The sequence below is a fragment of the Narcine bancroftii genome, chromosome 9 (genome assembly GCF_036971445.1).
Source record: "Narcine bancroftii isolate sNarBan1 chromosome 9, sNarBan1.hap1, whole genome shotgun sequence".
Taxonomy (NCBI): domain Eukaryota; kingdom Metazoa; phylum Chordata; class Chondrichthyes; order Torpediniformes; family Narcinidae; genus Narcine; species Narcine bancroftii.
In genome coordinates this window covers 43,991,233-44,016,520 of record NC_091477.1, presented here as the reverse complement: position 1 = coordinate 44,016,520, position 25,288 = coordinate 43,991,233, and the positions used below count along the sequence as shown (strand labels likewise).

The 25,288-nt window shown below is 38.7% G+C and overlaps 1 protein-coding gene across 3 annotated transcripts in view; it reads left to right on the top strand.

Moving 5' to 3' along the window:
* The window catches only part of LOC138743478 (fibroblast growth factor receptor 4-like), a 58,836-nt gene that overhangs the window by 10,090 nt on the left and 23,458 nt on the right, over positions 1–25,288 (top strand). For all 3 annotated transcript variants that reach the window (XM_069898921.1, XM_069898923.1, XM_069898920.1), the window contains exons 3-7: positions 13,362–13,625; positions 17,217–17,306; positions 21,021–21,190; positions 23,562–23,685; positions 24,854–25,044. In XM_069898921.1, coding sequence (XP_069755022.1) covers positions 13,362–13,625; positions 17,217–17,306; positions 21,021–21,190; positions 23,562–23,685; positions 24,854–25,044 — 839 coding nt within the window. The remainder of the gene's footprint in view (positions 1–13,361; positions 13,626–17,216; positions 17,307–21,020; positions 21,191–23,561; positions 23,686–24,853; positions 25,045–25,288) is intronic.

Below are 25,288 nucleotides of genomic sequence, written 5' to 3'. Positions count from 1 at the left end.
GTCTACAGAATGTGTTCGCGAGTGACCAGCTGAGCAGATGGGTCCTCAGTTATTGCTGGCAAAACATAAAATTGTTCTTCCTAATGGAAAACAGTTACAAGTCTATTTAGTAATAAACCTGCAGTAGTAAGGGGAGAAATGCACTCCTGCGATCCAAGTCTTGTACCCATACTTTTTATCACTGGCATTGGATCTGTGTTTTTGTCAATGTTGACTGTTTTTATTAAAACTGATTCCATGTGCAAAACTCTAGCAATCTGGAAAAGCTGTAATTAACTGACACTGAATCTGTAGGAGTGTAGGAGATGTGTGCATGAAAGAAAGACTAATTTGCATTTAGCATCCTTTGCATCTGAGGATGGTGGTAGAAGGGGTGGGTGGGAGTGTGAGGAACATTAACACATTACAATACTAACCTCGAATGTCCCAAGATACACTACAGGTGCATTACCAAACAAAAATTGACATCAAGGATTGGTGACCGAATCCTTTGTCAACGAGGTTGCTTTCAGAGAGGTGGAGTGGCTGCAAAACGAGGGAAGAAACCACAGACCAGAATACAGGCAGCAGAAGGAGTAATCATCAAATTAAGCCAGAGGAAGTTACAGAGATAGCGAGATTGGGAGGCTAATGTTGCAGGTATCTGAGGTAAGGAACAGGCAATTAATTTCTGGAGGAACTCAGTAGGTCAGATAGCATCCACGGGTAGTCAATATTTTGGGTTTTGTGTTTGATTTCGGATAGATAAAAGGGGCTATATTACATATATGAAGGGGGAAAGAAGCTGATGGAGAGTCAGAAGTAATAGAACAAAAGGTGAGAGAGGTGAAGAGACAGGGAGAGGGAGAAACCATTAATAAGGGGACAGTGGGGGTTGAGGTGGTGAAAGGGAGAAAGAAAAGCTGCAGAGAAGGAAAGAAAAGATGAGTGCAGGGGTAGGTAAAGATGAGGTGGAAGCAGTGAAATCAAATGGGCGAGGGGTTAACTTATTACTAGAAAAATCAACATTCATGCCATTGGTTTTAAGGCTGTCCAGGAGGAATGTGATGCGTGTTCCTCAAGTTTACTTTTGGCCTCAACCTGACAATGGATGAAGCTAAGAACAGACATGTCACTGTAGGAATGATTGGGGGAGTTAAAATAGTTGGCTACACGAAGCTCAAGTTTAGACCACCACTTAGTGTTTGGTGAAGCAGTCACCCAATCTGTGTTTGGTCTCACCTATGTAGAGGAGGCCACAGTGGATGCAGTAGATTAATGTTGGATGATGTGAGGCTTGGATGGAGGTGAGGGAAGAGGTGTTGGGTACAACAGAAAGTGACTGTGGGGGAGGAATGGTGGTTGGGAGGGAATACGAGGACTCACTGGGGAGGCTTGATTACACAGGAGACAACCTTTTCCAAAGGGGGCAATATGTGTGTTTATTTATATATTATACAATATTATGCCCTTCTTGATAAAGAGTTCAGATGTGAAATGTTGACTGATCATTTCTACACATGGATGCTGAATTCCTCCAGTATTTATTTGTCGAAACAAATGAGATAATGTGAAGCAGGAGAAACCAATAGCTGATTGTGGAGTTTGTTCTAAGTGAGTACTTACCATAATGAAGAACCTCTGAAGAAATAGGTCAATGGTGTTTTGTTCTGTAAGAAAACACAGCATCAAAAATGAGAATAGGACACAAATAGCAACATGGCAATGACCTGATAGTCCATTTTTATTGAAGTTGAGGGATAAATGCTGTCTGGATCCCAGAAAACCTTCATGCTCCACTTCAAAATAGTTTAATCCATCCATCCAGTGCTCAACAACACAACCTTTTGACTCGCAGACATACATCGTGACCAACACTTGTTGCATAATGGAATACAAAGCTGGTACAAAGACTGTACTCATTGCATTAATAGCACCAAATTAGGGACAGTAATTACATCAAACCAGCTCTTTGAAAGAATGAACTTTACTGTTAGTAATTACACTTCTAATTTTATAAAAGGATTCCATTAGAATATAAATGCAGAGACAAAACTAGGAGACAGATCAGCAGAGACTCTGTGTAGTCTAAGGAGGTTAATGTCTACTCAGGTGGTGTGTGAAGATTAAACATTCACGAGTTCAGTGGAGGTGATGAGAGAATGGTCAATTAACAAAGCAACATTATTCCAAATCAACTTTGAGAAAGATCTCTGTGATTTTTTTTTAAACTTCAGATTTGTTCATTAATAAATGGAAAAGATTATTGTGGAATTAACAACATTTTAGCTCTTGTTATTCTGCCCATCTGGTGAATCACAATAAATGTTTAGGCACTTGCTTGCTTTGCCTGATATCCAAAAAGTACTAAAGTAGTGATCTTTCAGATGCTGTAGCACTTCCTTATCTTGTTTTCTCAATTAGCATGTCATTTAATGCTATTTCAGCAGGGAAGATGAGCTCCAGCTAGAATTTGGCACTTATTCATCCTCAGATTTGACTCTGATCTGTGATGGACCACTTGATCAGTTTATTCCTGCCCTCAGTCAAAATTCTCACTCAGCTGCTTTCTAACAGTTTGGATCGTTCGAAGTTCATTGGAAAATGATTTGAACTAATTGGGATTTTTAACTGGGAACCATTGCATCTGTGTTCCTTAGTACATTGACCCACCTTATTTTTAATCAGGATCCTCAAGTTCTAGGATGTCTAATCAAAACAAAGATACATTAAATAAATACAAGAACTTTGAAAAAAGGAGCCAGAAAAAAACATTCCACCCCTTCGCTACGACTAAATTGCATATCACTGTGAAAATATACAGTAGAAGTCCAAAAATCCGAAGGCCAGAAATCTAGATCACCCGAGAAACCGGACTTTTTGAAAACTCTCAGACTTCTAAAATTTAGAGGGCTTTTGCGTGCGTGCGTGCATGCGTAAGCGCCACAGCTTCATAGCAGCATTTTTCATTTTCTTTGAAACTGCTCATTTTGATAAACGAAGCATGTTGTATTTGCTGATGAATGAACTATCAAAATTTACCTGTTCATTTCTGCTTTAGTCCTTCTTAAATCTGCATTTTAAAAGTACTCCTCGATATTCCAAAAATCCAGATCAACCCAGTCCCTGAGCAGACTGGATTTTCGGACTTCTACTGTAGATATACATTATGTTTAAAACTAAGTGCATGGGGGAAGAAACTATGATAAACTCTTCTCCCAGCAATTTATTTTTGCTTGTAGGAACTTTGGGTCAGCTCAGAAGATTAAAAGACGGGAATTATTCATCTGAAAAGGGTAAATAAGCATTCAGTGTATGGAGTTTTTCAGCCACTAAATGGAACTCCAAAAAGGTTGTTTTTTTTTAACATTGGAGCCTGCATATTTAGTGGAACCTTAGAGCTGGTCCCTCCATAAATCTTCGTCCGCGAAGCCAAGCCAAAGAAGAAAGAGCTGGTGGTTCAGCATCTAGACACAATTAGACATAATAAATGAAGAGCTGTTGCTGCTCCTATTTGTTCACTTGGAAGGAATATATAACTGCCAGATCCCTGTATTGGAACACCTCATTGCAAATGTTAGACTTGGCAGTGCAGATACCATCAATGAGATTTGTATTTTTAAAAAAACCTGAGTTCTGTTTAAAAACTAATGAGAGAAAGTTTGTGATGGCAGACGCAATGAGAAATCACAAGGTTAGTGATTAACCAATTTTATGATGACAACAGTGTATGTTGATATACTGGGTTAACTCTATATTTGGGTAAAGTATCCAGCAAGACATTCAGTTTGAACATTGCTCTGCTTTTCACACTTGGTTTCTTTTTGATATTTGTCAATTTGTTTAACTTTTTTCAAATCTGAGTTCTTCCTTGTAGAAAGATTGAGAGCTTTTCTAGTTACCAATCTGAAAAAGAACACCCTGTCAAAATGCTGTGGAAACAAAATTGACATCCAAAACACCCCCCACACTCTCTCACAGCTCCTGATTAGGAAATGTACATTACAATAGAGATTTTGTCAGTCCAGCAAACCCAGACCAAGATCTATCTCTGTTGGGCAAGTTAAAAGGCATAAAGAGCAGGTTGCATTTTATTCATAACTTTAAATAATGGGGTGCATCTTTTTAACACAGCTGGAGATAAATGACATCTTAATAAGTTTCTTGATCTGTCATGGTTGGAAGATGAAATAGCTTTGTCTGCTTCCCAGTGTGAGACTCCCTCTCTCTGAAGGAATAAGGGAATTCCAGGCCAGCACCTATGGAGAAAGGCAGGCTGCCTGAGTCTTGTGTTTGTTGTTGCCATGTTCCCAGAGGGCAAGGATTAACACTTTGTGACCCAGGATTGGCCCATGTTTGCTGCCAGCTGAGACAGCAAACAAGGTTAAAGTAAGAGTGCCTGATTGGGAAACTGAGACTAGCTGCAACTTTTAATCTTAACAAAGGTAAATGGACTAGGCAGGCAGTGTCTAATGGGAGTAGGGAATTGCAATGCATTGAAATTTCAGGATCTTTGATTCCATTTATTAAACAACAATATCCTTGCAGGATATCAAGAGATAGTTTCGAAGAATAAGCAGATTCTATATACACAAAAAGTCCTTTTATAACGTATAATTTTTTCCCCTTCTCTACTCTCCAAAACATTAGCATCGTGGTCAGAAGTTGCTTTTCATACTTTCTTGAAATCCTTAACAGAGTCTGGACATATGACTGTGAAGGATATTATTGGCACAGCTGAATTTGATCATTTCCTCACAGGAATTAATGAGGACCATTTTGAATATGTATCATAATTGTTTTCATAATTCTAAATCTCATGATACTGAGGTCCATTTTCATCGCTGAGAACGACTAACAAGACTTCAGCTCAAGAATTGTTCACTTCACCTGTTGAAACCTTGGTCTATTTATATAATCAACTTTATACTAACTGATAATCCATCAATTCTAAGGGTAGTGTGACAGAGTATTTAGAGGTGGTTTGGGAGGAATTGTTAGAGCAGCTTGGACACACACATTTTAAAACAGAATCTTTGCAGGACTTTTGCAGAACGCTTTTTGCAGAAAGCAACAAAGTAACAACATACAGCTTGCCTGGGAACATGTGATATTTGCAGGCAGCAGAGAACAGTTTTGCTCTCAGAGAGGGAGGGAGTGAAACAGAGAGGAGAGACACAGAAATCAGTTCCAGAAGAACAAGCTGGCAAATTTTCGAAGGCTGCCTGGTCGAAGGAGAAGACTGGCGATCTGAAAGAAAGAGGATCATCTGGAGAACCTTGAAGGGGGCAAATTTTGTCAGGAAGACTGATTGAGAAGGAATCAGTTGCAGATGTCCTGGAAAAAGAATCTCTCTATGAAAACCAGCAAGTACCATCCTGAGTGGTAACCATTTGCCTGTTAAGCACCAAAGACTGGTGAACTTTGTTAATGCTAACTTCTGTGCACAGTACAAGAATTGCCTGGAACCAGTGAGATTGGACTGTGATCCAAAGAACTTTTCTAATCTTAAATATACATTACACACACCTGAGTTTAATATTAGAGGGGGGGGTGGGGAAATTAAGTAGGTTTAGGTAGGTTAAGTAAGTTGTTAGCAATAAGTTAAAATTTAATTCTGTTTTCTTGTTCAATTATAATTAAAAACTACTTTTTGTTTAAGTGACCCTGTGTTGTGGTGAATATCTATTGCTGCTAGTTTTTGGGGTCCTCTGGACTCCGTAACAGTAGTATTCAATTTTCAATTTAATTTTGTTGCTTCCTTCTGATTTAAAGTTACAGGTTTGATTCCACATCAAAATTATTAGGACAAAGAAAAGTAAAAACTGACACTCCATTGTAGTATGGATGGAAAACTGGTTTATAAAAGTTACAATCTTGGCTAAATACCAAGGATCTCACTGTGCTAACATATATAAATACCTTTTCTCTTTTGTTATGGAACTTACTGCATGGGCATAACTTAGCTGTATGTAAAAGGGAATGTTATCCTTCCAATGGTTGTCCTTAACCAGCAAACATATTGGTCCAGATCTTGCTGAATGTGGCACATTTTTTGGCCGAAATCATGCATTGGACCTTCCTCTCTACCCATTTTCTCCAAAAAAATTTTTTTGAATTTGGTGGAAATGTGAGATTATAACCATATGGAAGGGCAACTGCCTTTCTGGGAATGTCATGTGAAGTGGGACCAACATTTTAACCAATGAAATTTAAGGATTGATGACGTAGCAGAGGAATTAAAGAGTAGTAGAGGGCCTTAGAATCTAGGCAGATACAACTAAACATTAGATTGGAGAGATAAAAAGCATAAAAGTAAAGAGAAAAATCAATTAAATGACAAATGTTACATTTTAAAATTTGTCAACATTGTACGCCATGGTAGAATGAAATTGAACAAATCAAGTTGACAGATTACATCTTTCTGCACCTCAGAGGTTGGATTGTTATTGCATTGACAATGAAGATGCAAGTTGAACTCCAAACTTTCCATAACTAGTTAAAAATGTCATTAATGTTTATAGTTCTTAGCAAAAGCAGGGAGGCAAGGAATGTTGTGCCATTCACAGGAAACAATGCAGAGTGGCATAAATTGAGTAGCATATTCTGAAGACCCTGAATTTGCTGGTGGATTTATGCAATAATAATGGTATATTTCTATCCGTATTTCCCCAACAATTTATCAGGGGGAAACAAATACCCTTCTTCATGTTTAACACCTTTTAAACAATCCAGTGTGTGTTAAAGCCTCACCAAATTCACATCACATCAGGACTTGCTGTTGAAACCATTCGTGTCCAATATCCATGTTGTACCTTGAAATGTCCTCCCATGGATGCCTGATACAAATCAAACCAATAAAAGGAAGGAAATATCACCTTCATCAGTCATTTACTATAAAAGTTATCATTAAATATTTTAACACGAGAGAGGACTGTTGATGATCATTTTGGACTTTGAGTCCATCTTAATGTGCTTGCTCTTTCCCCACAGTATGAACTCTGTGCTATTTTGCACAGAATGAAACTGAGATGTGACTTCTGGTCATTTTAAAGCCACACCCTCAAATATTCCTCCCAAAGGCTTTGACTTTAAGCTCTGTCGGAGGTTGACATGTTTGTCAATGGAGTTGCCAGGTTTTCCTGGTGAATGATCCCCTCTCCCCTCCCTGCCTACTCCCCCCCCCTCCCATCCAACTCCTCCAAGACACCTGCAGAGCCTCAGCCTCTCACTGCACCCCTTCCTTTTGAGCATTGTACTTTTGTCCTGCTTCACTGTTGTTGTTGGCTAAGGTTGAAAGGTCATGCCTCAGCAAGCAGCAAATCATTCCTTCTTGTCTTCCCATGTCAGGTATTGGGTCATGACCCTAGTGGAAGTCGTGGGGAGGGGGTGGGAGGAGGGACCTAGATGATGAGAAAGACATTGATTTTCAACAAAAAAAAACACTGCTGTCTATATCACATACATTTGAAAGGATTAGGCTTTCTTTGGCCACAGCTTGTGTACAGAGTTGTGCCAGGAAGTGTATCATGATCCTTTAATAAAGCATTAAATACTGATGGATAATTGTTGCAGGGTTAGATCAGCTTGCATGTTAACTTTTCATTCAAATTTAAGTATTCTGGTGTGAGCACTGATATCTTTATTATTAGATGAAGTCAGTTGGAAATCGGTTTCTTTTAAACGAATGCTTCTCCTGGCTTAATGGCAGGAAGACCCATTTGTACCTACTTCCTCCCAAGTAAAACAAGAAGAAAATTGTTAATAATATTAAAGATACCATCAAATGTTACAAAACAAAGTAAGTGCGAATGTCGCATTTACATTTGAGAAATCATTTTCTCCAAGGAACCCTGTTAAATAAGGAATTCTATACCTAAGAGGGCTGTGGAGGGTCAGTTGCTGAGTATAGACATTTGTATATTAAGGGGCATGAGATTAGTGTAGGGGAGTGGTCCTGAGGTAAAAGGCCAGCTATGATAGTATTGGTTGATGGAGTAGGAATGAGGGGCCAATAGTCTACTCCTGCTTCTATTTCTGATGCAGATCTTTTGCAAGTTTATCATACTTTTCTTCAGCAAGTGACAATCTGATGCTCTTTAAAAAGAATTTATGATCCCTAGTTTAATTTGTGTCAACAAAATTACAGATTCAAACAATCACTTGGTAAAGAAATACCTTGCAACTATTTTCTTTTGTTGTAATTTTGAAATTCTGCATATTTATTAATGTTTCATTAACCAGAGGCAGAATTTACTACTGTGTATATCATCATAAACTTTCAGGCCTTGGGGGGGGGCTACCAATAAAATAGAAATATTGCATGCAGAAGGTGGAGGGGAATATTTCTGCTAAATGTCTGACACTGGTATCATTAGGCAAATATATTAGGGTAATGATTGTAAGTCTCCCCTTCTCAGTTCTGGAAAGAAAGATTTATCTTTTCAAGTACTTTTCATTCCTATATAACTGAGACCAGAGCTTGTTGATATTGCCACAATATGCAACTACTTATCTTCTCAGATGAGTATAATGGGAAAAGGGATGGTATATAAAGTTCTGCTGCTCCCTCAGAGCATTGCTTGAAATCAGCCAAATTAATGCAAAAAAAATCAAGATATTTCAACTGCAAATTATATCTTCTGTGGCAATTTAAAACAAATTGTCAGACTGGAAGCAAACCCATCACATCAAACTGGTCCCTCCCTCTGGCCATGTGAGATTCCATTAATTATGTCCATTCCAAGGTTTTTGAGGATGCTGCAAAATGAGTTTCCCTCTTCAATCTCCACAGCCCTGCAGTTTGTATAAATTATCTCGCCACTTCCCTTTTGAACATGATTCACTTGATGTCCTGACATTAGAGAGGGTTCAAAGGTGGTTCACTAGGATGATTCCAGGAATAAAAGGGTTATCATGAAAGTGTATGACAGATCTTGGCCTGTATTGATTGGAATTTAGGAGAATGAGGGAGTATCTCATTGAAACATTTTGAACGTTGAAAGGCATGGACAGAGTAGATGTAGAAAGGTTGTTTCCCGTGGTGAGAGAGCCTCCAACAAGAGGGCACAACTTCAGAATTGAAGGATAAGAAATGCGTAGGAATTTCTTCAGCCAGAGGATGGTAAATCTGTGGAATTTGTTGCCACAGGCGGTTATGGAGGCCAAGCCATTGGGTGTATTGAAGAGAAAGATTAATAGGTTCTTGATTAGCGAGGGCATCAAAGGTTATATGGAGAAGGCCGGGCATTGGGGCTGAGTGGGAAAATGATGCGAGAGACTCAATGGGCTGAATAACCTATTTCTGCTCCTATGCCTTACAGTCTTATGGTCAATTTGCTTCATGACCATGTTGGTTACCTTTGTGGAAATATTTTTACACATGCCCGCCATGTTATTTTCCCAGTCTCTTTGAATCTGTTCATTCCAATTCTTCACCCTCTGCAAGTAGAAAGAGTTCTTAATTCTCTTGGGTTTAGGAGGGGGGCACTCAGATGTTTTGTGTTTAGAAGCCATTTACAGTCCAAAGCAGAACAGTTGCTAGCAATTTCATGTCAGTTACAAGCATATAGAGAGCACTGAGTGTAAATGACAATGGCAAATGGCACACATTAATTTGATATCTTTTCAATGCATATGAAAGCTCTAAGAGGTCTTTTTCAGACTGTAACAAGGGAGTACAAGGTCCATTTATGCAGCAATAATCTTTTTAAGGTTTCAATCTTCATGCGATCATTGAACCCCCGCACTTTCATCACTGATGATCTCATAAATTCTTAGTGTTCATTCCTGATCCCAAGCCAGACGATCCTGCCAAAATCCTTTCTCTTCACTCCATGCATCACTGCTTCAAAGGGATATCCTTTTATTCTGAAGCCGTGCCCTCTGGTCCTAGATTTTACCACTACTGGAAACGTCTTCTCCATGCCCACTCTCTGTCCAGCCCTTTTAATATTCAATAAATAATTTCTTATTCCTTCATGGAAGGATGATTCCTCGTATGGAGTGGGAGAAAAAGGTTAAACAGGTCGAGGTTCTACTTATGGAAGTTTGGAAGAACAACAGATCTTAAAAGTAAGATCCGTAGGGAGCTCGATGGAGTAAATGGAGAGGGGGATGCTTGTTTCCTTGCATGGGAAAGTCCAGAATCCGAGGTCATGATCTCGGACTAAGGAATACTCTGTTAAGTTGAGGAAGAATTACTTCCCTCAAAGAATTATGAGTCTTTGGAACACCTCAAACAAAGGGCGAGGAGCAGAGCCAATGAATATATTGAGGGCTGAGATTAATTACTAATCAATAAGGGAATTGAGGGTAATGGGTGTGATTGTCAGATCAGCAATAATCCTATTGAATCATTTGTTCTTATTTTAAATCAATTTGAATGTGTGTGGTATCTCAAATCTCTGATTTTGTCAAAATCTTTCTTCTTTGGATCATATAATTGTAAACAACTAATTTAGAACTTGTACTCTGTCCAACTTCAGAACTCCTTTTGGGTTCCTAAACTGTCCTACCTCATCTCATTCTACCTATTTCATAGATTTATGTCAATAAAAAAACCTTTTCATTCCTATTTAGCCATTAGTCTGTACTTTTAATTTTTTGTTGGTTTTGGTCACTTTTTTTTAACATTTAATGTGATGAAATAAGTGACCACAGCTGCAATACTGTAAATGCTAGTTCCCTGTTGATGTTCAGCCTGAATCTCACACAGTAATTACCTGATTTCAGCCCTATTCCTCCTGCCTTTTTCATCTTTCCTGCATTCTTTTATCTTCCATTTTGGTCATTTCTTCTCCAGAGATTAAAAGGCAATATTTAAAAGTTTTTGGAAATAATAACCAAATATTTAATTTATGAGGCAACTGATTACAGCACTGCTACACAGTAATGGATCTAATATGTTTGTATCTAATAGCTTTGTTGAAATTAATTTGGTTTCATTTAAGAATGTAGCTAATGAACTAAAGAATGCCTTTTTAGGTGTGATTAAACCACCAGCTAATTAATGAACTGGCTCCAAGTTACCTATTTAATTATAAAAAATTTAATTTAAAGGAAAAATAATACTTCAACACTGTTGCTTGATTGTGTGGCATGGATAAAGTTAAATCCATGATTATGCAAACGTATTTTAGTGGAGAACTGGAACAGGCCAGGCTTCTGCAAAAATAGCACAATTGTGTTTATATTGGTATTGCTTGAAAGCAGAAGCTGTTGGTCATTGGTTTTGGTCACTTTTTTTAACATTTAATGTGATGAAATAAGTGACCACAGCTGCAATACTGTAATGAAAATTAAATCAGGCCAGTGTCATCCTACAATTTTCTAACCAATCCCTGTTGAGAAAAGTCGAACCATCGGAGAAAAACACTGGATAGGGTTGAGTGCACCTTGAAATGTTTGTATTATGAAGGTCACTGTTATCTCGGGACTGCTACGCAGGATTGATAAGGGGTTTGATTGTATCCCAGGTCTGTTGTATTCACATTCAAATGACTCTTGTAGTTGACTGCAGCCAAGGCCATTTGACCCAATCAGACCAAAATTATGCCACACATGAGCCTCTTCCAACGTTTTCCTAATTTAATTCCATCAGAATAGTTCTTCTATCCCTTTTGGAACACAAATTCTTTACCCCTTTTAAATAAATGTATATTATTTACCACAAAATAACCTGTGGCATCAAGTTTCCATTCTTTACACTCAGGCAAAAGAAGATTCTTCAGCATATATTATTTGGTTTATTTGGTGATTGTCTTATGCTAATGGACTTCATATTTTTTTCTTCTACACAATTGTAAAGCCTCTTTTGGATGGAATGTTTGGATGCTTGTGATAATAAGAAGTGCCACCTGAAATTCATCCAAGTCAATTGAACCATTTTTCACGAGCATAGTTACAAAGAGCAAATGCAATTGTATTTTTATTGCTGGTGATTGAAGATTAATATTTCAGCTTCTACTACTCCAGACAAAATTTTTCATGATTATAAAGTACTCGACTGCATCTCATCTTGGGAATTTCAATTCCAAAGAACTGCATCCTAGTCATCCTTTGTGACTGGTGCAATCTTGCATTTCCAAGGCCATTCTTGTAAAATTTGTCTTGTCAATAGTTCTCTTGATGGTTCCTATCTTTGTTCGATATAACCGTAGCTTTTCACCAATATGCTACTTTTTCTGACTGTTATTAAATATTTTTACAATGTTTCTGCTATCTTTTTCAAAAGGATTCAAGACAATATATGGATAGAAATGATCTTGAGCGGGGGCTTAGTTTATTTGGATTTGATTGACTTAGATGTGCCCATTTTAAATGGAACAATAATCATTTATAATTCCTAATTAACTTCATATTTACTGACTATATATTTATGTTAACTATCCCTGATTTGTGTATGAGAATGTCTGGATCCCTCTGAAAACCAATATCTCTCTGTCTCTCATGATTCAAACAAAATCCTCCCTTTCTTATCATTTCACATTGTTCCATAATACAGGAACCCTTGTGGGACAGTGTGTTCCGAATTTTGGATTTTTCCAGATTTCAGAAAACCTACCTGAATTGTGCTGCCGTATCCACCCCCACTCCCTTCCAGTCACCCAGCTGTCTCTCCCGACCGCCAGTCCCTCGGCCGCCTGGACGTCTCCCCCGACCACCAATCTCTCGGCCGCCCGGCAATCTCCCCCGACCGTCAGTGCTTCTCCCAACCGCCCTGCAGTCTCCCCTGACTGCCAGTCCCTCGGCCACCTACCCCCAACCGCTGGTCCCCACTTGCTGGATTTTGGAGCTTTCCAGATTTTAGATGTCTGGATAAAGGATCGTGTACCAGTATATGTCCATCTGTCATGTTCTCACCCCTCCAATTAAACTGATTCCACCAGAAACCACCCCCCCTGCATCCTTCTCATAGCTCATGTTTCCACTTAGTATTGTACCTTCAGCAAACATGGATATATTACATTTAAATTCCTTTCTGAATCACTGATGTAGATTGTGAAGAGTTGGGTTTCCACCATAAATGTGCCCCATTATTCACAATCTCCCAACCCCTACACTGAATTAAAAGAGCCGTAATTTCCTATATTTTTATTTTTTTGTGGCACCTCATCTGAAGCCATCTTCAAAGTCTAAATACATCACCTTCTTACCTACTCGTTTCAAAAAAACTTCTGATTTATCATACGATTTCTCTTTCATAAATTCTTGTTCTGTGCTTAATCCTATCAATATTTAATAAGTACTCTGTAACCACTTCTTTAACAAAGGATTCCAGCATTTTCACTACTAGTCGTCAATGACAAAGACTGGTTCATATTCTCACTTTCTTTTGCTGTTCCCTTTGTTGAAACGTTTCCTCATTATGTCTCCTACAGTATTATTTGACAGGGAAGCAGCAGAGACCCAGGACCATATCCTCCTGGACCTTCATGATGGGCTCAAGCTGACGTGTGGCACCAATCGATCTGAGAGCATCAACTGGTACAAAGAAGATAAGCAGATCCTACCCAGTGACAGAGTACATGTAGCACGGAAGGTTCTAGAAATTGTAGAAGCCACCTATAATGATTCAGGTCTTTACCTATGCGTGGTGCGTGGAACAGGCGAGATTCTAAAAAACTTCACGGTGACTGTAGCAGGTATGAATCCATTCATTCTTTTGAGCCTCCAAGCCCAAAGAGTAATGCATTTGTTTTCACACGATGAATATGTCTCTGCTGTACGGAACTAACATTGATTTTGATCAATGCTTTATCACTACTAATTGTTCTGCATTTATTGATTTTTAGCTCTAGGAATGTTCCTAGTTCTTTTTCCAATATTCTCAATGGAAAGATGCCAATAGAAGGAATCATGAGGCTAAGAAGGTTTTGAGACTTTGAGAAAGTAGAGAATGTGGAATATTATCATTGAATTCTTGTTAATCACTGAGATTTTCATGTCCTGAATCATTGAGAAGCACCTCTCTCTTTTGAGAAGAGGGCAGAAACATAATATAAATCCCAGAAAATATAATTCAATGTGGGATTAAATAGTCATCTTCTTTCCTGTGTCAGGGCATTTATATTGACTCAATAGTCTGCCAAAGTTTAGCCATTGTCTAAAAGCACAATCCTCAGACAGTTTGTTTGGACGTGTTTTTTTTTACTGGAGCTGAATTTGCAATCTTCTGTTATTTAGTGGAACTTAAATTCAGTTTAAAAATCAAGGGTGAATATTGTTGATTTGAGAATTTGTTCTATTTAAAACAGATAACCAGCAACCTAATCTGTCGGATGAAATTCAAAAAATTGCAAAAGACTGAAAAAGTTGCATTGACTTCATTGAAATTGGAGAAATTTGCACATTGAGCATCAGAACAATAGAAAGACAGGCATCTTTAGAAAGCTTACATCATGTCTATCATTCAAGTCTGTGGAATATTTTATCTTTACAGCAATCTTTTTCACTACACATCCCAAGGTGCATTGTAGTTCATTGCCCCAATCGAGGGAAGAGATTAGCTTGGTTCCTGGGGTCTGCTGCAGAAAATTGGGTTCTAGTCTATGATTGGAAACCAGAAAGTAAAATCAGGAAGTGACCAAGAGAAACATCAGAAACCCCAGGACCATTTGGACAGGGACAAGGCCAGGAACCCAGGGAGAGAATAATATGAAGGTCTTTCACCCTAGAAGTGGATTACTACACAAATGAAAGCAAGTTGGATAATCTGACCCACATCATATTGACCTCATATTGGGAAATTTATAATAGTACAGTTTAGATTAATTATTATTAATTATAGTTCTTTAATGGCAGCATTTAACTCTTGTATTGTCGGGACTTGGGAAGTAAGATCCAATCATCTATGTCAATGGAATATGTAATTGTTGAACTGATTTTAAAAATGGTTGAATATTTAACATGGCTGCCATAGTAAATAGACATGATGTAGCAATACATTAAAATGGTTTAATTGTATATTCAATACAACTGAGTGAAAACAGTAAGAAGCTGATAAATTATTCCAACTAAACAATATTGATGGAATGTGGCAAATTAAATATAATTTAGACATACAGCACCGTAACAGACCAATTTGGCCCATGAGTCAGTGCCGCCTAATTTACACCCAATTAATCTACACCCCTGGTACATTTCAAATAGTGGGAGGAAACTGGAGTCCCTGGGGAAAACCCACACAGACACGGGGAGAACATACAAAGTCCTTACAGACAGCACGGGATGAGAACCCCGCTCTCGTTTACTGTGCTGTAAAGGCATTGCACTAACCACTTCGCCAACTGTCCTGCCCCAAATTCATCCCATTCAAATGTACACAAAAAGCCACATCCTGTGCTAGTATTTTGTAAATGTCTCATGATATATTTGTATATAAAGCATATGAGATAATGGGATTTTGAACTGTGCTATGCAGTTCAATTGAACAGTACCTAGATTTTCACTTCCTTAATTCTTGCATGAGGAATGAGCACTTAAGGATGTACACCTATGTTGTGGCTCGGAACAACATTGGCATTTTTGACAACTTTGCTGATGACACCGTTGTAGGCCAATGAGTCAGCACACATGAGGGAGATTGAAAACATGGCTGAATGATGTATTAACAACAAACTCACACTCAATGAAGCTGATTGTGGACGATAGGAGGAAAAAAACCAGAGGTGTAAAATCCAGTGATCATTGGGGGAATCAGAGATAGAAAGAATGACTGAATTTAAATTCATGGGAGTTACTATCTCGGACAATCATTCCTAGACCCAACACATGAATATCATCATGTAGAAACCACGCCGGCACCTCTACTTTCTCAGGAGTTTGCAGAGGTTTAGTATGACATAGAAAACCTTTGCAAACTTCTACAGATATGCAGTGGAATGTGTGCTGACTGGCTGCATCATGGTCTGGTATACCTCTGAGTGGAAAACCCTGCAAAAGGTAGTGGACACTGCCCAGTACATCACAGGTAAAACTCTCCCCACCTTTGAGAAAATCTAAATGGAACACTGCCATTGGAGAGTAGCTGCATCATCAAGGATCCACGCCACCCAAAACATGCCTTATTCTCGGTGTTGCCATCAGGAAAGAGATATGGTTGCCACAAGACTTGCACCACCAGGTTCAGGAACAGTTGCTACCCCTCCATCATCAGACTCCTCGACGACAAACTCATTTAAGGACTCTGACTTTGCAGATTATTTATTGTTGAATATCTATTTTATTTATTTTCTGTCTTACACCATCAGTTTGTTCACATTTTATTCTTTGTTTACATTTCTCTCTTTTGTGTACATAGCTTTTCTGAGTCCAGTTTTTTTTTGCACTACCGATAGGTAGATATTCCGCCTGGCCGACAGGAAAGAGAATCTTAGAGTTGTATTGTCATGTACGTACTCTGACAATAAATTTGAACTTTGAATTTACTGCATCTCTTTTCCTATACTTATGTTACCAGAAGTGTGATATGTATTCCCCTCCTATTCCAAACATCTTTTAGACCTGTGTAATCAAATAATATAATGAAATCTTCCCCTTTCCACAGTGTTTCTGTAAAATTGAGACATGGGCAAGTTTCTGTTGTTTGCTGCAGGCCAGAGCTTGGCAATCCCCATGAGGTTTGAGGTCAGCCTCAACCTTTGTGCATTTGCAACAACGGTCTGCTGCTGGGGTTGGCTACAGATATGTGACTACTTGTTGAAAGCATGCTGCTCAGCGCTCTGGTCTAGTCAACCCAGGAATCTGTTCGAGTAATCTAACCGAAGACACATGATCTCCTGACTAATAATTTTAATCACTGCCAGCCAGACAGGCTGACCATCAAATCTCAGCTTTGGTGATGTGTTCACTGAAGTGGACAAGGAGAATCCAATGGAGAACACAATGGCTTCTGTATGAAGATTCATGAATGACCATTGCTCCAAGCCTATCGCAGAATATCATCCATATTTATGTTGAACTGCAGTTTGCATTTGAAATTCAACCTTTAATTTAAACGATTGATGATTGGTTTTTCTTCATGTTTGATATTTGAAAACTTTTTGCAACTGGTTCCGATTGAATGGCTGCTCTTCACTTGTCTTCATTTTGGTTTTTGTCCAATTTATTTCCAGGCAAAATGAGAAGGCTTTTCATGCTACAAATTTCCAAAACAAGGAGTGCTTCATACTGTGCTACAATGAGTAAAGTACTGGATTACAGTTTTTAAGATTCAGATATTTTGATTATTTCAGACTCCTTGTCTTCTGGAGATGACGATGAAGACAGTGGATCTGAAGATTTGGCTTCGGAAACCAGTGATGGTCACTCATTTCCTCAGAAAGGTTTGTGTTTTTCATCACCATTTCTCTCTCACACATTCAGAAACCAAACATTCATTCAGAAAAGTTTTTTTTTTAAATATAATTTTAAATATTATAGGGTCAGAGAATCATGGGAGTTTTACCACATGGAAACAGGCCCTTCAGCCCAACATGTCCATGATGACCGTTGTCTGTCCAAGCTCTGCCCATTTGCCCATAATCCTTTTCTAACCATACATAGTTATTTTGTTGAGGGGCTAATGTGGATAACATGTCAGTAATAATGTACAAGAGTATCGAAAATGCAGTGTTGCCTTTACATAAAATAGGGCCTTAGAGGATAAAGCAATGTGGGTAGAGTTAACACAAATCCTGAATGCTGTATATTGCACAACATGAAAGGCAACATTCTCAGTAAAATGTTCCTTTAATGAGTATTTTTACTCTCATCTGTAATTCATTTCTTGCATCTGTATCATGGCTGTAATGGTAGTTGGAAATGAATGGTTCTGGACAAGCTTCATGAAAATAGGTAGGTAATGATGAGTAAAATACTGGATGACCTCTCACTAATATTCTAATAATTGGCAGCTGGCAGGTGGCAGATTGGTCCTAGTTAGGGGGATCTGAAGCACACCTAAGAATACTGCATTTTGTGGGGTGGATGCAAGAGTTAAGGTGCCTTGGTTATTTTTGATGTGAATAGTGTAGGATTGGTGTGTAGGATAGGGTGTTATATGCATATTAGAATGATGAGACGATGGTTTTAACCAGGCCATCGCAACATTGGTGTAAATAAACTAAAATCAATTCTTGGCAATATAAGTAATATTGGGAACAAATCTCTTGCTTATGGAAACAAGTGTGTTCCTCTTCAGGTGGCCAGTCACCAATTAAACTGTTATGAGTGTCTTTGGGCAACAATTTGCCTTTGCTCTAATTGTTCAATTGTCCACAGATCCAGTCTACTGCTAAATGCATAGCCTAATTGCAGCTGAAGCTTTCATTCCTGCTAATTAGGTCAATTTCCATCTAGCCGATTACAGAAGAATGTGTAACCTCTTTGAGGAGAATTTTTAAATGATTGTGGCTTGGTATGTTACTGTTGAATTTAATTTACAGAGAGTTCATAAACTCAGGGTGGAACAATCATCTCAAGTTGATCAATGTTTCAGATTTTTAGTGATTTCATAGTTAATTCAAATGTTTGCTGGGACCTTCCCTCCTGATCGAAGGTATTGTATGCTCACTGCTGTCTTCAGAATACTTTCATGAAAGCCTAATGAGAAGTGTTGATTGAGGACCAAGCTATAATTTGAATCTTGAGGATGGGAATTCTACGATAACTCTTTTGTAGGCAATGCAATGGAATTTAAGCCAAAGTCAATTAGGTTCACCATTGTTGGCAAAAGATCCTCTGTGCCTATGATATGTTTATGCAGAGAGACATCCAGAAACATGCAATGGAGTAAAACTTCAGTCAATACCAGTTCAGCAAAATTATGGTGTGCTTATATTGTCCATGGACATTGCAGGCCAGTTAATGCAAACAGCTCGCAGTGTCTCCTTTATAAGGCTCAGGATCCCTGAGTGTTATGAACTGTTAATAAAGCATTATTAACTGCTTGGATCTGCCGCCTTCAAAGATTCTGCACAAAGACTTTGTTCTGGTGCCTTCCCCTCTTTAAGATTGTGTCATTGAATGTGTTATTCCTCTGCTTGTCTTTAGCTTCTCCAGGGAGGTTATTTAATATGTATCTGCCCACTCCCCCAGCTACTTACGTTCTCTTAACTGTCATTTAAAATTTTTGACTCATCTACACATTTGAAATTTTCTTAGATGTTCAAATCACTAACGTAGATGAGAGATTGCAATGGCTCTGGTATAAAAACAGCCAGTCACTGCAATTCTGTTTTCTAGTCCTAAGCCAATTTTCACATCCATTCTGCTGGTGTCCCCTTTTCCATGGGCTTCAATTTGCTTATGCCTTTTTGATATGATACTTTTGTCAAATACATATTAATGGTGAATATAGAATCAGTCCCTTACAAATTGCATCACAAATCCCAATACCTAATGTAACAGAAGCCTGTAACTGATATCCTAAGTCATTTGTAGGACTCCCTGGAACCAGAGAACACTACAACACAAAAACAGGCCCTTCAGCCCATCCAGTCTGTGCCAAACTATTATTCTGCCTGGTCCCGCTATATTATTGGATATGAAATTGAAGTCCTGTCTTTATTGACAGATTGTGGCAGTCCTCCGTGGTGGCGATGAAGCCGGTGCTCCAGGCAGAGAGCACAACTAAAGTCCAGCAGCCCCCAAAATGCGGCACTGGCCCTGACAAGTGAACTGGTGGGCGGACGGCAAGGGCAGCTTGAAGGCCAGCGACCCCAAAATGGCACTGGCCTTGCTGCACAGCCAACAGTCAGGGACAGCGCGCGGGGAAGAAGGGGTTATTAAGCAAGAAGGTACCCGCGCGGGGGAAACTTGCTTTTGTTATGCGGGTCGTGGCATGAATAAAAGGGGGGAAATGGCAGGAATGCAGCGAGTATAAAAATTGGGTCTGAGCCCTTAATAAAACACAGAGCTTAACCTGTGTGTGTGTGTGTGTGTCTTCCTTTGAGTAGCGTGCGGCTGCAAGATTAAAATAAACATTTTAAGATTAATATTCCCCTTACTGGTTGGTATTCAGCAGAGAGGTTCTGCTAGCATTTGATGACCAGGGGAGTTTTCCTTATTCAAGATTCAAGATTCCTTTTTTTGTCATATAATAATTCAAAAAATGTAATATGTATTTAACCTTTATCCCTCAGTCATACCTTAAAAAGTTCATCAATAGGTCATTTATTTATTTGAAATTGACACTTCATACATTCAAATTGGATGCGATGTTTGCTTCTTTAACCCATTGAATGTGAAGTGCTTTGGGGTGTCCTGTGATATCACAAAATCTGAAAAAGATACCAACTATGATCTAATGTTCTACCAGCTTGAGGCCAAACTTAAATTGGAGGAATAGCACCTTGTGTTATTGCGTTTGTTGGCAGTTTCCAACAAGTCAGCATCAATAGAGATTTCTACAATTTACGGTAACCCCTTTCTCGCCCCACCCACCTCCACTTTCCCTCACCTCTCTGGCCCCATTCCTCTCTTTTTCCTTCTCTTTTCCCTCCCTGTCTGCCTGTCACTACCTTCCAGCCTCCCACTCCCTGCCCCTTTTACCTCCTATCAGTGCATCTTTCTCAGCCCTCTACCCCTTCCCTCATCATAGCTCTTTCTTTTCTTCCCCTTCCCACCTGTATTCACCTTTCACTTGGCAGCCAGCGCTCCTCCCCCTCCCATTCTTTTATTTGGGCGACTACTCAGTTCTGATGAAGGGTTTTCAGCCCAAAACCTCGACTGTCTATTGCTTTCCACGGATGTTGTCTGGCCCATTGAGCTTCTCCAGCACATTAGAGATAATAATATTTTTTCACATATCATGCGATCATTTCATTGATGTGTACTTCAAGCATGGAGCCATGTTCCAAGTGTGGACAGTTCATAGCACCTTAATATGTTGATGAAGAATCTTCAGCCTTAAATATTAATTCTGTTTCACTTTCCATGGATGCTGCCTGACCTGCTGTGTTTGCAATGTTTTCCGTTTTTCTGTCTTTGCAGTGCTTTGAAAGGATAGTGTGGTTACAGTTTGTTAACCAAAGAGCTTCATTTGCTTCTGCACACAGGAACTCCTTACTGGACACACTTTGAGCGAATGGAGAAGCGGCTACACGTGGTTCCAGCGGCAAATACAGTGAAATTTCGCTGCCCAGCAGCTGGGAATCCTCTTCCCACCATACGCTGGCTGAAGAATGGCAGGGAATTCAGAGGAGAGCAGCGGATCGGGGGAATTAAGGTAAACTTGCATTCACTCCAATGTGGAACTTCTCAGCATTGAGTTCATTCATATTCAGAAGGATCGCAATGTGAAGAGTGAATTTTAAACAATAACTTTGAGCAATATTTTTCCTAGTTACCAAGAAATCTAGATGGTAATTGGCATCAGTGTATGGGGTATCTGACATATGTACATCACAGTAATAAGTTCCTTACCAGGATCTCTGCTATAAATGCTAACAATTTAAACCCATATCCTCAAGGGATTCAACATATGTTGGCAAACCCCAAGAGTTAAGGATCAGGTGCATAACCTTTCCCAATAATCTTTGAAGGAAATGGTTGTGAAGGTAATTAAACCAATACAACTCTCATACTACAGCTTTTCTTAAGTAGACTGCTTTGTGGAACATGGAACACCAGCAGGGTAATATATATTGTATTTCAAGCCAGCTGATTGTTCCGATGTTACTACAACGCTGAAAGTGGCATTATAGGTGAAGCGTACAGCTAATCTTTGGCATAAAAAGTTCTACAATTGAAAGGCAGACCTGGGACATTGCCAGCAACAGTTTGAATCATCCATTCAAGGAACTGGCTTACATCAATCCAAATTAGCATGAGTGAAATATCATGGTTTCTTGGCATGTAGATGATGACCAGTAAAGGCAGAGCCATAAACAAAAAAAAATTCTCTGAATTTTTTTCATGGGAAGTGAAGAATAAGCCTCTGGTTACATTCACTGGTGTTGCCTGATCACGTTCACAGTGCTGCTTTAGGCAAGATTCCATATCGTTCTGCTTTAATAAATCTATGGGCCTAATTTAAAATACAAAGCTTATTTAGTGTTTGATTAGCTCAATGGAAATTTCACTGACTGCTGAACACCACCAAGATTTGAGAGCGTTCCGTTGACTCCTGGACACACCACCGAAGGACTGATCCATTCTCAAAGCCAATTAATTGTAGATGAACATTAAGGAAAGTTCAACTCCCTGTTCTGGCAAAATTTTTAAAAGTCCAATGAAATTTATATTTCATTTTTTTCATGGGTTGCGGACAATGCTGTAATTTGTTATCCATCCGTACCTGCCTCAGAATTGAGGCAGTTAAGACTCAACCATGTTGGTGATTGTCTGGAGTAGATCAGAGTGGAAATGGAACAATCCAGTAATTTCATGGTCATTGATACAGAGTTAAAGCTTCTTTTGTTTAATTCCAGATTTACTTAATAAAGTTCCACAGTTGCCAAGATGAGATTTGAACTCTTAAGGCCTGCATCAATAGTCTAGAACCTTGGCCACTAATGCAGTAAATTAATGTACGTTTAGGAGAAGAACAACTTGTTCCTTCAGTCAAAAACCGATAACTGATAATTTATCTGGTTCATTATGTACCAAGTAGTCTTCTGCACAAGTTATCCAAAACTTTGACAATATTTCAGAAACTGCTTCCTTAGATACAAGACATTCCATTGTATATTTTTTATCTTTAATGGTGAAACAAGATCAGATAAGAAAAGATGAAACATACAGTTTCTGTAACCCTAACAGTAGGAATAGCATTCAGATAGGTGGAGACAGGCGTGAGGGCAAACCACCCTATAGCCAATCTCTGGGGTTATAACAGCCTTCCTTTCGCTGCTAACCTCATTAGTAACAACCATAAAGCTACAGAAACACCCAAAATTGCTTGGCAAATCTTGTTTGTCACATGTCACCTAAAAGCATTTGATCACATTTACAAAGACCTTAGTCTTTGTGACTGATGTTATAAATACAACCCCAACAGAATTGCCAAATAAAATGAAGCAAGGATAGGGTTATTAATAGTTCCTTTATTATTGGCCCAATAGCCACTGGCTAGTCAGCATGAGCAGAATGACCCATTAATTTTGCAAGATAATAGAAGACTATTTGGCTTGTTAAGTCCATAGCAGCTCACAGAGCATTCCCATTGCCTCACTAATTTTCCCTATCACCCAATCTCATCAAATCCCCCCCCCCAAATTTAACCACCAACCACACGAAGGGCTATTTCCAGTGACCCAACAACCTACAAACCTGCATGACTTTTGATGTGAGAAATGACTGGAGGATCTAGAGAAAATCTACATGGTCACATGGAAAATTTTATAAAGATAGTACTGGAAGACTGAACCATTGTCACCGTTCTACTGGCTGCACTATTGTGCCATCCAATGACATCTTGATCACATTTTAACTTAGAACTCAAGATCTTCCAATGGCTTAGAGAGCAAAACGAAGATACTTAAAAAAAAAAGGCATATAATCCAGGTCTTGGTGGGCGAGCACTTCATGTTGTTTGTTTGTGCCTTCAATCGTCCTGTCTTGCCTTTTGCAAGTTTTTAATTTTATTTATTCTACAGCTACGTCATCAACGCTGGAGCCTCGTGATGGAGAGTGTTGTACCCTCTGACCGTGGTAACTATACCTGTGTGGTGGAGAACAAGTATGGCACCATTAACCATAGTTACCAACTGGAAGTTCTAGGTAAGAATTGAACAATTCAGAAAGATGTAATTTGGTAGAAGATTTGAGAGATAAAAGAAGGCCAAATATAAATTATGTTTTTTAACTATATCTTTATGAATTCTGATAACCAGCTTGCAATGGGCCAAAGCTGGAAATGGCTTAAATTATACAATGCTGGAAAATTAATACTTCATTCAAGATTAAAATGTTGCATGTCATATGAACATAATGAGAATAAATGCCACTTTCATTGACCGCAATCTTGTGTGGTCCTTTGTACATATATTTTGGATTCAATATTCCTGATGATCAGCAGTATTACATGTTAGTAATTTTCACACTTGCAGATAATGATTTTTCTGAACACTGAAATTCCAAGCCAGTATATATTATGGAGTCATATTTAGGGCATTTGATTTCACTCATTATTTTCAAACTAAGTATTTTATCACCAAAATGGAATGACTTTAATTATGTAAAAAATAAACTTCAAATTTGAGTAAGGTAATTAGAGGTAAACTAGAGCCAAATGATAATGTAAGTATGCTACTTTGGAATACATGTTCAATTGTGTCTAAATTCCAAAATAATTGAAAGAAGTAAAAGTCTACAAATGATTCAAGAATTTCCCAGAAAACCAGGTGTTTGTGTTGGACCTAGTAGTGGTTAACTTTGGATCTGGGCCGACTTGATGGTCTGAAATCATGTTATGGTGCAATTAGAGTTAGTGTAGGGTTTGACCACGACCTCTGTCTGTTCTGAGACTTCAAAGAAACATCAAAGTTCACAACATTGTTAACTGTAATAATTAATTACCCATTATGAGCTGTTCTGATTTTCCTTGTTACATTGGTTGCTTATCTGTATATCCTATCTATCCACCATGGGGAATTGAGAACGAACGTAAAACAATTTTTGCTGGAAATTATTTGAAGAATGGAAGGAGTAAATGAGATACTCTTGCAATTAGCAATTTGGATAAACAGTATGCAGTAAGTTAGGGATTCTACCAATCTCTCCTTGTCATAGCTTGATGGTGACTGTGGATTAGCAACTTAGAAATGCAGATGTTAAAATAAATGATTGTATTAGTAGCCCCAAAGTACTGACTTATTCATGGATTTTCAAAATTGAACAGTGTGAGCAGATTTTTAACATTTATACTTATTACACTTTTGACTTGCAGAACGATCTCCTCACCGGCCTATCCTGCAGGTAGGCCTGCCAGCTAACAAATCCGCTGTGGTGGGGAGCAACGTGGAGTTCCACTGCAGAGTCTTCAGTGATGCCCAGCCTCACATCCAATGGTTGAAGCATGTGGAGGTGAATGGCAGTAGATATGGACCTGATGAAGTCCCATATGTCCAGGTTTTAAAGGCAAGTACATGGGTCAAGAAGTGAATTGCTATAAGCATTCTAAGTGTTAATAGTGCACTGGATGGACATGCTGGTTCTCAAATAATCTTTTAACAGTAAGGTCCCATTGTTGTTATTTTGGCACACAACTCGACTATTAGAACTTTGAATAACTCAATTATTTCCTATTTCATCTCTGTGTAATCTAATACTATACACTTCCAGAGCATAGTTGATGTGCATGTTGCCCTCTACAGAACACAAT